The sequence below is a fragment of the Elgaria multicarinata genome, chromosome 7 (assembly GCF_023053635.1).
Source record: "Elgaria multicarinata webbii isolate HBS135686 ecotype San Diego chromosome 7, rElgMul1.1.pri, whole genome shotgun sequence".
NCBI classification, from domain to species: Eukaryota; Metazoa; Chordata; class Lepidosauria; order Squamata; family Anguidae; genus Elgaria; species Elgaria multicarinata.
The window spans coordinates 73,191,390-73,208,218 of NC_086177.1; the positions used below are offsets into that span (position 1 = coordinate 73,191,390).

Below are 16,829 nucleotides of genomic sequence, written 5' to 3' on the forward strand. Positions count from 1 at the left end.
AAGCAAAATACTTTGCTATTTTCTAGTATAAATGCCATTAACCCTTCTGAAGATGGTATCAATATTCTTAGGAAGTGCAGCTGAAAGAAAACAGATCCTTTTTCCAATATAGATGTTTGGAAGAATCTATTTTTAAATAACTAGTGGCAATGGGACTCCTTAAGGACCTTTATGAAATGCCCCGGTAAAGTCAAAGAGATACACAAGTGGCTTAGGAAGTGAACGTTTAAAATATTAGTTGCCAACTTATACAAGTTAAAATTCTTGAAATTTTAACTTTTATAAGTTAAATATCAAAAATACCAAATCCATTCTGTTGTACACTAAGAATTAGGGGTTATTCCTACACTTTATGTTGCAATATCACACATAATACTGGGCTGGGACATATCAGCAGTATTGATCATATCTTTGTATCGATTCACATACATAATTCAAAATTAAACCATCTGTACTTCAGGATAAAAGTTGCTGCATTATGCAAGCTTTGTACACAGTGTGCACAATACAATCTTTAACATACTGCAAAATACCCCAAACCACTTTAAATTGTAATTTTCCACATTTATATTCAGAAGGCATATTATGTAAGTATACATTCTTATACCTGAGTGTCATTGGAAGAGACTGATAATCTGTCATCAGGTAAAGATGGTGTATAAACAACAGAAATGGGTGTCCCTGGAATTCCATTTGCCTGGATATTTTCACTGTCACTACCATCTTCTGAAGTCCCCATTGGTCCATCTGCCATACCCTTTTCAGTGGTTCTTTCTCCTACGTCAAAAGGAAAAAAGAATCATGGCATGTAAAGAAAAATCATATGCAAAAGGAATAGTGTATTAATGTTATAAGCAATATAGGACTCCAACTATTGAATACATAGTGTCAAAAACAAGACCCAAAGATTATCAGCTTGTTGCCAAAAGTTCTTGGGGTCATGCCAGATTATAGTTAATACTATTATATTAAATTAATGTCAGGACAATAAATTTTATACACTAAAGACATGACTGTCAAAATATTATGTTCACCATAACATGATGTTCTGCGTTATGTTAGCACTTAAGAACCAAAAGATGGTTGTGATTGCGGTGTCAGGAACTCCAGGTCTTGAACCAGAAAACTACATGGAACTATAAAATGCTTTATAGTATTATTTTATTTCATTGAATTATGACTTGTACATTATTTATGACATTACTTATTGTAAAGACTTTTACAATAAATTTGACTGATTTTTCAACTGGCCCAGAAGCTAGCCATTTGTAATATTTCTCCCATCTCTAATCAAACATTTCAATGAAGTGCCACAACATATAAAGATCTCATTAAGCCTCTCAGGAGAGAAAGAAAACCTGCTGTGAAGAGCTCTCACACATACAAGGAAAAATGGGGAGCTTTAAAAAAACAGAAGTTGTCAAGTCCTGATAACTCAAAACTAGGTCAACTCATTAGCTCAAATACTGCTTAAAATGTCCCTTTTAAGTTTATCAGAAACTTGACTGCCCCAAAATAGTTTTTGGCTTGTCTTAATAGTGTAAGTACCAATTCAGCCAAAAACAGGTGATGCTGAAAGACAGAAATAAAATTCAAGCACCCTTCACCCACTCCAATTTCCATGGGATTTATTTATTTATTAAGCTATAGCCCTATAATCATGTCAGAAATGTTTAAGGAATCAACGATTACTGCAACATAAAATCAACAGCAACTGTCAGACCACTGCAGACATAACTATCTCAATCTAATAACCATGGTTTTATTAAACCTGGTTTCATTTCTTGATTTGTAAACTGTGATTAAACCATAGTTTCCCCTTTCATTACAACAGGACTCTGATTTAAGACTCTCCAAATGTGCTCTATTACAGTGCATGAGAGAGGGGAGCAGGGCATGGATGGGCACAATGCTCAGCCTTATAAACCATAGTTTACTAGTATACTACCTCCTACTACTATGTTCACCATTTCCTGGACTATACTTTGCACAACATCCTGTGCTGTTTCTTCACATTGATTGCTTTCTCCATCACACGGCCCCGCAACGTTTTTTGATAGAGCTACAAAATAAAAACAGGAAATATATTACTCAAAATTTATCAGGATTGCATTCCAGTCAACTTGATAATTCTATAAACCACAAATAACTCTTAAACAGATTATTTGATAGTCATTTCTTGTATTGACTAAATCTTTTAGCAATTACCTAAACACACTTCAAGAAAAGCAACTAAGTAAAAAGCTACTGTAACTACAAAGTACCTTTGTAAAGAAACCGTAAGTCTGGTATCAAGGCCTACTGACAAGCTGCATACTATGTTTAGCCAATTTAAATAGAAATAATCATTCCCTTAGACAGTAAGACTTCATACCCTCTTCAACCCCATTTTGACCAAAGCACCCATTATTACTTTCTGCTGCTGTTGCTTGGTCAGCTTCTGTCTGTTCATTTTCCGCACTGGAAATATCAGACCCATTTTCTGCTTCTATATCTTCTTGAAGGCTCTTGTTTACATCATTTGTATGATGGTCCAAGTCCCCTTCATGATCCTGGGATAACTGATCAACAGTCTGCTCTGAAAGATGTCTCAGTTGAGGCGATTCAGCCTCGTGATGGCTTAAGGGTGACTGCTGCAGATGGTGCTGCTGCCGATGCCTCTCTTTCTCCATTTGCTTGGCTTCTTGAAGCTAGGAACAAATTGAGTATGTCTAAATTAGCCATTAAAGAAAACCTGTTATGGCAGAACAACTGTGCCTACTACTTTACACATCAGAGAGTAGCAACCACAAATACCCATATGTTTTAACCCATATCTTTTTAATTTGGCTTTTTAAATTTTTGTTATGGCGTTTAAGTGTGTTTTTAATGCTTTATTATACGTTATTTGCTTATGATTTGTGTTTTCTACATTTTTGGGAAACCATTTTTGTTGGTTTGATGGCAAAGAAATGTAAATAAATAAATAAAAGATATGTAATTCAGGAAATGGTTCAGCTGTTAGTGTTCCGCTCAATGCCCTTTTATATGTAAAGTCTATATGTTAAATTATGTGATAATAGCTTTTCTGGGTGCTTAGTTCCTCATGTCTTTTTCAGTGAGTGCTATATGAAATGAAAGAACTTGGACAGAGGCTGGCAAACCAATCAAAATGTTGCAGAGGAATACTAGAGATTACAGAAGCATTTAAATCATTCTTAATATCAAATGTAATGATACTTACTGCTTGGTTTTCCATACGTGCAAATATAACATTCAACATTTGTGTGAGAGTGGCCTTGGCTGTGGTTTGATTTATGAGATTTTTGCTTGCAAGGTAGATATTGTAACATGTTCTTACAGCTTGCAGAACGGTCCCTTCATGAATCTCTATATGTTGAGATGTTACTGCTGTTAGTAGAGCCTAAAATATATATATACACATATATATAATGTCAGAACTACTGTCATTAACTACTCAAAAATACTCTACATGCATCTCATTTTTATATGCACTTATCACATGCTCTGGACTATGTGTATACAATGTTAGGATACTAGCGGCAATTCCACTGGCAGACTGCTGTCATGCCATCATCATATACATGCACAAATAATGGCCTGGTTTGCACAATTATCGAAGCCCACCAGCCATGGTGGGTTGCAGTGCATGCTGGTGGCCATTTTTAATATTTAAACCATGGCAGACACCACAGCTTATTGTGATGTCCAAAACCAGCAAGGGTGGGTTGTTGGAGTGGTTAACAAATCACCCACATCCCTAAAATAGCCCATGGCTCATGGGTGGTTTGTTAGCCACACTAACATCATACCACCACCGGGTTCAAAATTCAAGATAAGCCATGGTAACCACCGATGGCTTGAATATTCAAAATAAGCCATGGTAGGCTACAGTGATCATGTGAACCAGATAGGAGCTGTATAGAATGCTCACAAAGTTTTGGTTTGTTTATCCTTAGCCCATATCACATTTCAATGGGGCCTTGGTACATAAGGTAACACACACACTGTTCTCTTCCTGCCAATGCACTTGGCTAGTGATATGGTTTTATATTTAATTATTTTAGTCATTAAAGATTTATCCCAGTATTTCCATTGAATAATAAAAAAAGAGTACAGCTATTAAAAGAAGATATCAACAACCAAAAAAGTTAAATACTATGTTCCAGACAAATTGGAAAATTTATGGCTTGAACAAGTAAATCAAGGCATAGAACATCAAAACAAACTTTACTGAATGACTGCACAGGTATTTCAGTTATACAAACCTTTTTCAGTTCAGATAAATTGTTCAAGTATAGTATTTTTTCCTGGTCAACTCGAACATTCTAGTGGCACCCATTTCAAACATGCAATCATTTGCAATGAAAGGTTCCAGTCAATAAACTTTCTTTTCACTGACATCTGACTTCCAATTACAGGTCAGTTCCAAAACAGTTCCCCTCGACCCATTGTTAACCTTACAAAGACATTTTCAGTCTCCGTGTGAAGTTCCTCACTCTGAACACATGACAAGCTTTGTCAATTTGAAATGCATCAGTCATTTGATAAGAGGAGAAGGAAAGGGATTCTTGGAATTAATCCCCTCATCTTCCAACCAGGTGAATGTTTATGATAGAGTTGACAGCTACTGTAATCTTTCTGCTGGTCCACATGCAGTGTAGTAACACCAAACTTTCTAGATAGGGTCCAAAAACATTTGTTTATTTTCACTCTATTCCAGTTCACTGTAAATTCAGTTCTTGATCAATCTGTTTGAGTCAGAGGGCACTGTCTTGTGCCTGCAACACATTTCAAAAGCAAATTCTGTGCTTACTTCAAAGTCTGATAGATATCACTCTGTTGCCATCAATTACCTTTATAATTTGTAGCTGAACCCCTTCATCTGTCTGAGGACCTTGAAAGCAGCCACATATTGTTTCAATAATTCTATCAATCAATTTTTTCCCAGGAGCTGTACTATCTGGAGCATTGCCAGTCAAATGTCCATAGGCTATAAGTTTCTGGGAGTAAAACAAACGGATAATACATTAACACACTATATCTTGTACCTGCGGTCATGTTAATTCTCATCTAAAGTGCAAGGCGGGTAAGCATCTAAGATGAAGGGGAAAAAAACCAAAAAACAAAAAGGGGGAAGCGTGTCAGGATGCTGTATTAATTTTTTTACAATAAATTTGTCCATAGCATCCTGAGACGTTTCGCCCATTTTTTTAAAAAAAAATCTCATCTAAAATATCCTATTGAAGCAAAATTTAAACTTTGTTTTTAAACTTGTGATAAATTAGTTATGAAAGAAAAATCAGAGCCAAGTACGAACTAGTAAGATGTTGATATATTTCCATCTGTTCAGTTCACGGTAATAATCTTTTCCCATGACATCTGAATTGGAGTAACCGAGGGAAACCATTATTCATAGTTTGTGTCCAAATGAGAATCACAAACTCTAGTTTGAAACAGGTTTCTGATGATGGTTTGTAGTTAAACCTATTGCTAAAGCTAACCATAGTTTGCCTTATCAGAGAAAAGCTGTTGTTACCACAAACCATGAAGTACAGGAAAGCACTGGTGTGTAGGAGGGAAGGTAGGAACATATGTATGAGGGAAGAAGGGAATGCATCTGCAGCATGTTCCTAAAATGTTTTTGGGACTTCTAAAAATAAATCATAAGCAACAAAAGCACTTGTTTCCAGAATGGGGCAGGTCAACGGAACTCGCAGAACGGAGCTCCACTGACCAGCCCCAATTTGGAAATGGGCATTTCCGTTTGTTTCCAGGGATATTTCCAGGGATGTGCCATAGCCCCATTGTGCAAGCGGTGGGTCCCAAGAAGCACAACTGAACCTGCAGAGGCAGAGCAGTCCCATTGGGTACCGCCCTATGTCTTAGCTGTGTCATAAAAACCAGGCTACTGAGAATCCCAACTCTGGGCAGTATCCTATATTTCTGCTATGCCTCTGCTAGTTCTGTTGCACTGGTGGAGCAGATCAGCAGCACAACAGGAACTAGCAGTTCCTGAAATAAGCATGGAAAATTGGAAATGCTCATTTTCAGAATGGGGAAGGTCAGTGTAACTCTCTTCTGTAAGCTCTGCTGACCTGACCAGTTCCAGTAACAAGTGTTGCTGCTTATTTCCGGTTGTTTCAGGAACTGCTAGTTCCTGTTGCGCTACTGGTCCGTTCCACTAGCAAGGAGGCAGTATAGGATACTGCCCTATATCACCCAATAAGAGTTCGCAAAATGTTCTATTTTTAACAAAACTTTTTTCCAAGCTGAAATGTTATGAAACGTCTTAAACCACATTGATGTACCATGTTAAAATAAATAAATAAAATCTAAGAATGCAACTGCCTTCTTTCCTTCCTTAAGATAAAGATACCAAAATAGTAAGTTAATGACATGTAATTCAATACAAACCTGCAAACAATCTAACGATGTACTAACAATTCTGGGACACTTGGACTGGCATGCCAGTTCAAACGGTAAGAAGTACTTGTCTGCCTCGATAAAGCTTGTCTTTGATTTCACTGGTGGAAGAGTGCTTGAACCAGGCTTTGCTTCTCCATGTGGAGGACTGAATAGGATGAATAGTGTCAATAGCAAACAGTTCAAAATGAACACAGAAGTATCTACAGTTGATCACCACATATTTACTTTGTATTCACTTTTGCATATTAAGTTAAACGTTTGCCTTATCTATTAAAACTGATGTTTAAATAAAGACAGAAAGTAGTGAAAGTCAAGTAATGTACAAAGGCATAAGTAGCGCTTTGCGATCAACACAGCAACAATTATTAATTTTACTAGCCCTCTGAAGAAAATCAAGTATTAATGGAATCAGCTAATTAGTTGGTTGGCTGTGCATGCTAGTTTGGATACAGAACAGGGTTTGTCCCCAGTATGGATAAAGAGCAAACACCACCATTATTTTGTATATGGATGCCTCTTAAGATGGACTTAAGATACATAGCATCACTACTTGGGAGAGTGAGAGTGTGGACAGATATATACATGCAGGTGCACAAATATGAGGGAAATGTCACATTTATCTGGTTCGCTGTAAAAATAAGTATTTTGGCAAATATAAATATTGTGTGAGTTTTCCGCAGCAACAATACCTATTGGTATCAGAAGATCCACTTCTTACTATGAGTGAGTCAGGGATCGGCAGAAAGCAGATTTCCAGATGTTTTGGACTTCAACTACCAGCATTCCTGACTACTGGCCAAGTTGGCAGGGCCTTCTTGGAGTTAAAATCTCAAATATATGGAGATCTACTTTCTGCTCATTTCTGATTTAAACGTACACACAGAAGTGACTCTACTAGGTTTCTTTCATCAAGCAAGTCCACATTAAAAAAAGAGTATGCCCATTCTTCGTTCTTTGCATTTCCCTTTGCTTTTTAATCATGCTTCATTAATTGTGGAGAAATTGGTTTAAAAATGTGTTCTTCCCACTGTGTGTTCAAAAGTCTAATGTTTCTTCACTAGGAAGTTCACTGATTCATAGCATGCTGACACTTTCCATTTTTTATTTACTGTAATTTAAAGCCAAAGTGATTAGAATGAGAAAATGGCACTCAGAAAATGTAAGTAACTAAAATACATTTCCCCCTCGTGTTTGTATACTGTATTGACACCCTCAACTTACAGCATGTCTGTATGTGAGGTTTCTGCACTCCAGGAATGTCAATTTAATGCTAGCCAGGTAGATGGGGAAGCCTCACCTTAAAAAGGTGTAATGAACAGCCAACCTAACTGCTGTCTGCTGGGTACATACAATGCAACTAATAGTAATAGGTGAAAGCTATTAATGCTCAATAAAGAAAAGAAGTACCTTTGTTTTCCAGTTTCTGCTTTTATTTCCTCTGGAAAAACAAACAAATAAAAATCTGTTTTACAAGAATTACAAGAATATTAACATAAGGTAAATTTCATATTTAACATAATTTTGTTTTAAGCATTTACCAATATAATTCTACATTTTGAATGTTGCTTAACAGCCTCAGAACGCGAGGATCACTTTTCTACCCACTAATGCACCACAGTATGATTCTGGCCATTCAGAATGTACTTTAAAACATCATATTTGTACTCTTAAGTACTCTTTAAAAAACTGCCTCCCTGCTTACTGACAATAAATGTGGATTGAACCCTGGCGGATCATAAAGATGGAAAACCATCTTTACTTTGAATATGGCAAGTGTGCCAATAACTAATCCATATTACATTATTTTGATGGTGTTTTTTAAGAAAACTGGTCCAGTAGGAGAATAAGTAGATGGGTTTTCCATCTTAGTGTTCCACAATCTCTATAATTAAGTGCATTAAACATTGTGTTTATGAATAAAGAATACTCATAACACAATAAAGATGATCTTGAACAAATATTACCTTTTACACCCACACACTACCCACACAGTTCTTGCCATTCCCATAAGCAGGTATTACACTGAGAAGTTTGTATTCTTCCCCATTTATTAACAATAAGCTTGAAGGTTTGAAGCAACTTTCAGCTCATTAGTGCTGCCAATTTCAGGGTCGTTGGAATTATGACTGAATCTTATATAGACTTCCCAGCTTCTAATAGAACTTGTCTCCAATTGCAAAAACAATTGTTAAAATTGCCAAATATTTATCCTATTGGGTCAAATAATTATAGCAAGCAACTGACTTACCTGCTCAATTATCGAATTTACAAATAAAGCATAGTTTAAGATACAATTCATCCAGAGGAAAGTTTTACTATTGGTTTAATCCTTTCAATGTATTCTAGAAGCCTAGAAACCCATATCGCTCTGCACTTCATACTTAAATAAGCTGAGAATTCTAGGTGATATGATTTACAACAACCTTCCCCAACCTGGTGTCCTCCAAATGTGTTGATCTACATTTCCCAGTATCCCCCCAGCCAGCAGGGAGTTTCTGGGAATTGAAGTCCAACACATCTGGATAACACCATGGTTGGGGAAGGCTGCTTTGCAAATCCCACTTTAAAATGCAAATCATCAGCAGGGTCCTCTATAAATTTAAAAAATATATACTGCAAGTTTTCTTTAGGAAACTCCCACGTCTCCAAAGATGGAACATCAGCTACATCCTCATCGCTGTTAATTTCATGCTCAGGAACATTATATGATTAACTGCCAAGGGAATGTAGATTACGAACACAACAATAAGATTTGTTCTTCAATTAAATGTCAAAAAATCTTAGATCTTTAATAAGGTTCCATCACAAACATAAATCATTCTTCGTGACTGGATTCACCTAATGAACATGATAATGATGTATACAGATTTGTCACATAAATAAATCATTTGTTAACTGCATAAGTCAAGCATGGTTTGAAACTTTCATCCTATCAGGAACTCTAGGGGTTGAAACAGGAATCCCTGGGCAGAGCAGGGCCACTAATCTAATGAGCTACTTAGGACTATATGTTTTCAGGTGTCAGAGCCATTTGGGGCATAGAAGAGAATAGTGATGTGTGACATTGGCCTTTCCAAAGGGCAGGAACCAATGAATCCACAGGATTGGCCAAACTACTATAAACACAAAGAGCCTGAACTTCTACCCTGGTCTAGTCAGGAGAGCAACATCTTCTGCCAGCAGCACTTCAGGCTACAGTTCCACTCATAGCTGCTCTGTGGGGTTCTGAAGAAAGAACAAAATAGTAAGGACTACAACAACAGAACCAACAGTCCTGATCTAAATTCTAGAGCAAATCATAGAATCATAGAATCATAGAATAGCAGAGTTGGAAGGGGCCTACAAGGCCATCGAGTCCAACCCCCTGCTCAATGCAGGAATCCACCCTAAAGCATCCCTGACAGATGGTTGTCCAGCTGCCTCTTGAATGCCTCTAGTGTGGGAGAGCCCACAACCTCCCTAGGTAGCTGATTCCACTGTCGCGCTGCTCTAACAGTCAGGAAGTTTTTCCTGATGTCCAGCCGGAATCTGGCTTCCTTTAACTTGAGCCCGTTATTCCGTGTCCTGCACTCTGGGAGGATCGAGAAGAGATCCTGGCCCTCCTCTGTGTGACAACCTTTTAAGTATTTGAAGAGTGCTATCATGTCTCCCCTCAATCTTCTCTTCTCCAGGCTAAACATGCCCAGTTCTTTCAGTCTCTCTTCATAGGGCTTTGTTTCCAGACCCCTGATCATCCTGGTTGCCCTCTTCTGAACACGCTGATGCTCCCACTGTCAGCAGTGGGAGCATCATCTTGTGAATGGAGCATTGTTGCAGTCTACTTCTTCATGGTTGCATGGAGCGACATTTCAGCATCAGTCATTTTAACACAAGAAATGACTAGCTCCTCATACATGCTGATCAAAAGCTTGATGCAGCTATATTTTGAGATAATTCCTGCAAGGAAATTGAAAAGGTCAGTTCTTTTAATCAATTCTTTAGAAGCTGTGCCACTTGGTAGGTAGCTGTGCTGCGGGTGTCACTGTCTCCCAATTATGTCTTTCTTCACTTGCATATTTTGCTTCAGATTGTCTTTGTGATACATGATGTCAATTCATTTGATAAGGAATTCAATCTAGCATACTTTGGAAATGTTTAAGCAATACCAGAACTGAATGTATTCACCAAGGTAGAACCATCAATAGCTACTGCTTCATACCCAAGACAAGTTTTGATCCATTTATCCATAAAAAACAGACACAATTCATAAGGCCAGACTTGTAGTACATCCAAGTTCTCCAAATGCTGAAATAAATGGCAGACATAAATGCTTTTTGTGTCTGAAGAAGTCTTCGAGATCTCCTGGATGAGCAACCAACAGTCTTGAGAACAGATTCAAGTCATTCTTCAATGCAATGTTGTTTTCATTTAGTACAGAAGCAGCAACTGCTTTTATTTTTCAAATACCAGAAAAATGTATTAATCCTAATTGGTGTGGCTCAGGACTATTAAAAACAGTGACCATAGTGCTATCAAATTTAATTTAAATTTAGGTGGAAGATTGCCAAGGAACTCCAACACAGTTACATTTGACTTCAAAAAAGGGTACTTCTCAAAAATGAGGAAACTGGTAAAATAGTAAGCAGAAAGACGTAGTCAAGAGTGTTAAATCTCTCCAAAATGATTGGAAGTTACTCAAAAGCACAATAACAGAAGCTCAGCTTCAATGTAAGTATAATGCAAGTCTGGTTCCTGACTTGGAGCTGAGCAGAAGCAGGGAAGAACAGCTGGCCCAGCTCAAGTATGAGCTATAAAAGTAAGCCAGATTCCCAGGGAGCGAGCGAACAGGAAGAGCAAACAGGAAGAGCAAACAGGAGTTTGACAGGGGGAGTGTAGGGGAAGAGGAGACCAAGGAAAGGGGAAGAAGAGAAGCCTCAAGGAAACCCAGGAGGCTGCCAATTCAAAGAGGCCGTGTGCTTGCCATGTGCTCCTGAGTGCTGAGTGAGAGGGTCGGTGTGGATAGTTGCAGCAGGAGCTGAAGGGGGAGTGGCCTGATTGTCAGTTAGACTCAGCAATCAGGGCCTAATTGCTGTTGATTGTTGTTGGCCTTTCAGTGACCTCATTCTGGTTCCTGACTGAGCAGAAGCAGGGAAGAGCAGCTGGCCCAGCTCAAGTAGGAGCTATAAAAGTAAGCCAGATTCCCTGGGAGCGAGCAAACAGGAAGAGCAGTTTGACAGGGGGAGTTCGGCAGGGGAGGCCTCTTAAAATAATAATAATAATAATAAAATAAAATAAAAAATAAAAGAGGTGGGAAAAACAAAGAAAAGCATAAAGAGAAAAAAAAAACCCACAAAACCACCACCAAACAAACAAACAAACAAACAAAAAACCCAAAAAATTACTTTCCCTTAAGACATACTCATATAGTTGTGTACCTTCAGAGAGGACACAACAAAGCAAAGGCAATTCTACTATAATCAAAAAGGGAAAAAACCAAAGCAGAAATCAACAATATGGATGGAAAGGAGTCCCTAGAGGTGGTGACCTGCAAAGGGTGTGCAATGTTCGTGTTTCTGCCTGAGCTCAACATGGCGTATACCTGCAACAAGTGCAAGCTGGTGGCACTTTTGGAAGAAAAAGTGAGAGGACTTGAGCAGCGAGTGTCCACCCTCCAAGGAATAAGAGAAGTCGAGGAGTTCTTAGACCGAACGGTGGAACTGCAACAGCAACAAGAAGCACATGAGATTGAAGAACAACAGCCAGCTGAAGCAGAAGTGGAGTATGCTGAGGGGAGGAAAGCCAATGAAGAGGAAACTCCCTGGAAAAGAGTGACAGTTAGGAGAGGAGGAATTAGAGGGCGTTCTGCACCGGTGGGGCCATTGGAGTTAAGCAACCACTTTCAGCTTCTAGAGAATGAGACTGAAGGACAGTTTGCAGAGAAGGAAGTACAGGAGACACCATGCAACAGTGACCAAGAGGCAGAAGGTAGGTCAACCAAGAAGAAGAGAAGAGTAGTCGTTGTGGGAGACTCCCTGCTGCGTGGGATTGAAACCCAAGTATGTCGTGAAGACCCATGGACTCGCCAGGTGTGCTGTCTCCCTGGAGCACAGATTAGAGATGTGACTGAAGGGTTACCGAAGCTCATAAAGCCCACGGACACATACCCCTTTCTTCTCATCCATGCGGGAACAAATGATGTCGCCAAGCAGAGCTACGAAGAAATCATTTCAGACTTTGAAGTTCTGGGAAGGAAACTGAAGAACTTTGGGGCCCAGGTAGTTTTCTCATCCATCCTCCCGGTTCTTGGAAGAGGATTAGAAAGAGAAAGAGAAATACTCCGGATGAATGACTGGCTTCGAAGGTGGTGCCGTCGTGAGAGTTTTGGATTCTGGGACCATGGGCTATGCTACTTGGAACATGGACTGTTGGCAAGGGATGGGTTGCACCTCACAAGGGCTGGAAAGAATGAGTTCGGCCACAGCATGAAGAACTTCATCAGGAGGGCTTTAAACTGAATCTTACGGGGGTGGGAGACGTAAATTTTGAGGCAACAATGGATGAAGGCCAATGCACCACAGTACAGAGAACAGCTCCAAGAGTGTCCCAAAATAGTGTCTGCAACAAGGTAGGAACAAAGCCAGACTATAAATCACATGGTCTTCGATGTCTATATACTAATGCCCAGAGCATGGGAAACAAACAGAATGAACTTGAACTCTTATTACATGAAGGCAAATACGACTTGATAGGTATAACTGAAACTTGGTGGGATGACTCCCATGACTGGAATATAGCAATTGAAGGATATAACTTGTTCAAAAAGAACAGAAGAAATAGAAAGGGAGGTGGAGTTGTACTATATGTTAAAAATACCTATCCCTGCACAGAAATACAGGCGGATGAGACTGGGAGCCCCGTCGAGAGCGTCTGGATTAAAATAAATGGGGCTAGGAATAAAACGAATATGATAATCGGAGTCTACTACCGACCACCCAATCAAGGAGAAGACGAGGACGAAACTTTTGAGAAACAAATTGCCAGTGTTTCAAGGAAGTGTAATGTAGTAGTGATGGGGGACTTCAATTACCCTGATATCTGTTGGGAGACCATTACTGCCAAAAGCGGCCCTTCCAAGAAATTCCTGACATGTATGGGTGATAACTTTCTCCTACAGAAAGTGGTGGAAGGAACTAGAGGATCGGCAATCCTTGACTTGATATTGACCAATAGGGATGACTTAGTGGATAAAGTGGCAGTTACGGGAACTCTGGGGGAAAGTGACCATGTCATACTTGAATTCTTGATTATGAAGGAGACAAAAGTCGAGTATAGCCATACACGTATTCTGGATTTTAGGAAAGCTGATTTTAATAAACTCAGAACTATAATAAGTAAGGTCCCATGGCAAGGGTGCCTAATGAGAAAAGGAGTGCAGGATGGGTGGGAGTATTTAAAAAAGGAAATTTTAAAGGCACAGTTACAAACAATTCCAACAAGGAGAAAAGATAGAAGACAACAGAGGAAACCAATGTGGCTCCACAAAAAGCTTAGAGATGACCTGAAAACAAAAAGGGATACATATAGGAAGTGGAAGGAAGGCCAGGCTACAAAAGAAGAGTACAGACAAGTGGCGCAGAAGTGCCGAAATGGCGTCAGGAAGGCTAAAGCTGTGAATGAGCTGAGATTAGCGAGGGATGCTAAAAGCAATAAAAAGGCTTTCTTCAGATACGTGAGTAGTAAAAGACAGAGGAAAGAAATGGTGGTTCAACTGCTTAATGAGGATGGCAAATTGATAACAGACGACAAAGAAAAGGCTGAAGTGCTCAATTCCTACTTTGCCTCGGCCTTCTCCCAAAAGCGGGTCTATGACTCCCCTGGAAAAAGTGAAGCAGAAGTTGAGGGGGCAAGATTGCAGTTTGAGATTGATAAACAAATGGTCAAAGAACACCTAATTTCCTTGAATGAGTTTAAATCTCCGGGGCCCGATGAACTGCATCCTAGAGTAATGAAGGAGCTAGCAGAAGAACTCTCAGAACCTTTGTCTATTATCTTTGCAAAATCATGGAAGACGGGTGAGGTGCCAGACGACTGGAGGAGGGCTAACGTTGTCCCTATCTTCAAAAAGGGCAAAAAGGAGGAACCTGGGAACTACAGACCAGTCAGTCTGACATCCATCCCTGGGAAAATTCTGGAGCAGATTATAAAGAAGTCAATCTGTAAATACCTTGAAATCAATGCAGTGATTACTAGAAGCCAACATGGATTTGTCAGGAACAAATCCTGTCAGACTAATTTGATCTCATTTTTTGATAGGATAACCTCCCTTGTGGACTGTGGGAATGCTGTAGACGTCATATATCTTGACTTCAGCAAAGCTTTTGACAAAATAACCACATGACATTCTGATTAACAAACTAGCTAAAATTGGGCTAGATGGAACAACTATTAGGTGGATTCACAGTTGGCTACAGAATCGGACTCAAAGAGTACTTATCAATGGAACCTTCTCAAACTGGGGAGAGGCAACGAGTGGGGTGCCGCAGGGCTCAGTCCTGGGCCCAGTGCTCTTCAACATTTTTAGTAATGATTTGGACGAGGAGGTGCAGGGAATGCTGATCAAATTTGCAGATGACACAAAATTGGGTGGGATAGCTAATACCCTGGAAGACAGAAACAAACTTCAAAGTGATCTTGATAGGCTGGAGTGCTGGGCTGAAAACAACAGAATGAAATTTAATAGGGATAAATGCCAAGTTCTACATCTAGGGAATAGAAACCAAATGCACAGTTACAAGATGGGGGACACTTGGCTCAGCAATACTACAAACGAGAAAGATCTTGGAATTATTGTAGATCACAAGCTGAATATGAGCCAACAGTGCGATATGGCTGCAAGAAAGGCAAATGCTATTTTGGGCTGCATTAATAGAAGTATAGCTTCCAAATCACGTGAGGTACTGGTTCCTCTCTATTCGGCCCTGGTTAGGCCTCATCTAGAGTATTGCGTCCAGTTCTGGGCTCCACAATTCAAGAAGGACGCAGACAAGCTGGAGCGTGTTCAGAAGAGGGCAACCAGGATGGTCAGAGGTCTAGAAACAAAGCCCTATGAAGAGAGACTGAAAGAACTGGGCATGTTTAGCCTGGAGAAGAGAAGATTGAGGGGAGACATGATAGCACTCTTCAAATACTTAAAAGGTTGTCACACAGAGGAGGGCCAGGATCTCTTCTCGATCCTCCCAGAGTGCAGGACACGGAATAACGGGCTCAAGTTAAAGGAAGCCAGATTCCGGCTGGACATCAGGAAAAACTTCCTGACTGTTAGAGCAGTGCGACGGTGGAATCAGTTACCTAGGGAGGTTGTGGGCTCTCCCACACTAGAGGCCTTCAAGAGGCAGCTGGACAACCATCTGTCAGGGATGCTTTAGGGTGGATTCCTGCATTGAGCAGGAGGTTGGACTCGATGGCCTTGTAGGCCCCTTCCAACTCTGCTATTCTATGATTCTATGATTCTATGAAAGATAGCATCAAATCCAAGAGGTCACCAACACGGTTAATGAGTGTCAAGAAACCTATTAGAGAAAAGAAGGTTTCATTCAGAAACTGGAAGCCTTGCCTAAATGAGAACAAAAAGGAACACAAAAGGCATGGATTTATCCGTTTATTGGAGTGTCTCTGTGTGTGTGTGTGTGTGTGTGTGTGTGTGTGTGTGTGTGTGTGTGTGTATATAGGCTGGAGGAGCTCCTTACACAGAGTCAGGAGCAGCCTAGGATCAAGCCAACAGCGTTCCTACCAAGAGCACACCAAAAAAGGATGAGTACAAGTATGAAGTCCCAGGGCAACCTGAGGTCTATGCCAGCAAGGATCAAGCAAAGAGTACAGCACCAGGCAAGGAATAGTCCAAATGCAAAGTCACTAGCCAATCCAGGATCTACTCACAGGAAGTCCAGTAGAGGGCATACTAGGTAATGAGAGTCAATAGGAAAGGGACAAGGATTGGTGTAAACACTTTGTTCCAGCTCTCCTCCCTGGTACAAAGTGGCTTATATACTGAAGCTTTCAGAGCCCTATCCAGGGCTCACCTGCAGAGCATCTGGAAGAAGACTGCTGGAAGAAGTCCTCTTTGTGAGGATTGCCCTGCACTCACAAGGAGCCATCCTCTATAATCTGACACTTCTCTTACAGTGATTGCTCTGACTTGCCCCTTGGGATATTTCAGCTCTCAGCAGCTAAAAGGTCACTCAGCCTTTGCCTCAGAGATAAAGCTACCCTCCTTTTCCGGGGATGTGGGCATCTCCCCTTAGGGTTCCTGCTCTGCCTTCCGGTCTCTTGCACTGGGCTGCTTCTCAATGCAGTTTGTCTCCAAGAGCTTTAGCTCCTCCTCTGAAGAGGATTCCTCCAGCAGGGGCATGGCAGGCTCATGG

General features: G+C 40.1%; 1 protein-coding gene across 1 annotated transcript in view; it reads right to left on the minus strand.

Annotated features, from left to right (window-relative positions):
- The window catches only part of ARFGEF1 (ADP ribosylation factor guanine nucleotide exchange factor 1), a 74,595-nt gene that overhangs the window by 35,403 nt on the left and 22,363 nt on the right, over positions 1-16,829 (minus strand). Inside the window, exons 2-8 of the mRNA XM_063130814.1 lie at positions 7,837-7,867; positions 6,418-6,574; positions 4,857-5,003; positions 3,224-3,403; positions 2,414-2,690; positions 1,949-2,062; positions 608-777 (exon numbers count right to left, since the gene is read on the minus strand). Coding sequence (XP_062986884.1) covers positions 608-777; positions 1,949-2,062; positions 2,414-2,690; positions 3,224-3,403; positions 4,857-5,003; positions 6,418-6,574; positions 7,837-7,867 — 1,076 coding nt within the window. The remainder of the gene's footprint in view (positions 1-607; positions 778-1,948; positions 2,063-2,413; positions 2,691-3,223; positions 3,404-4,856; positions 5,004-6,417; positions 6,575-7,836; positions 7,868-16,829) is intronic.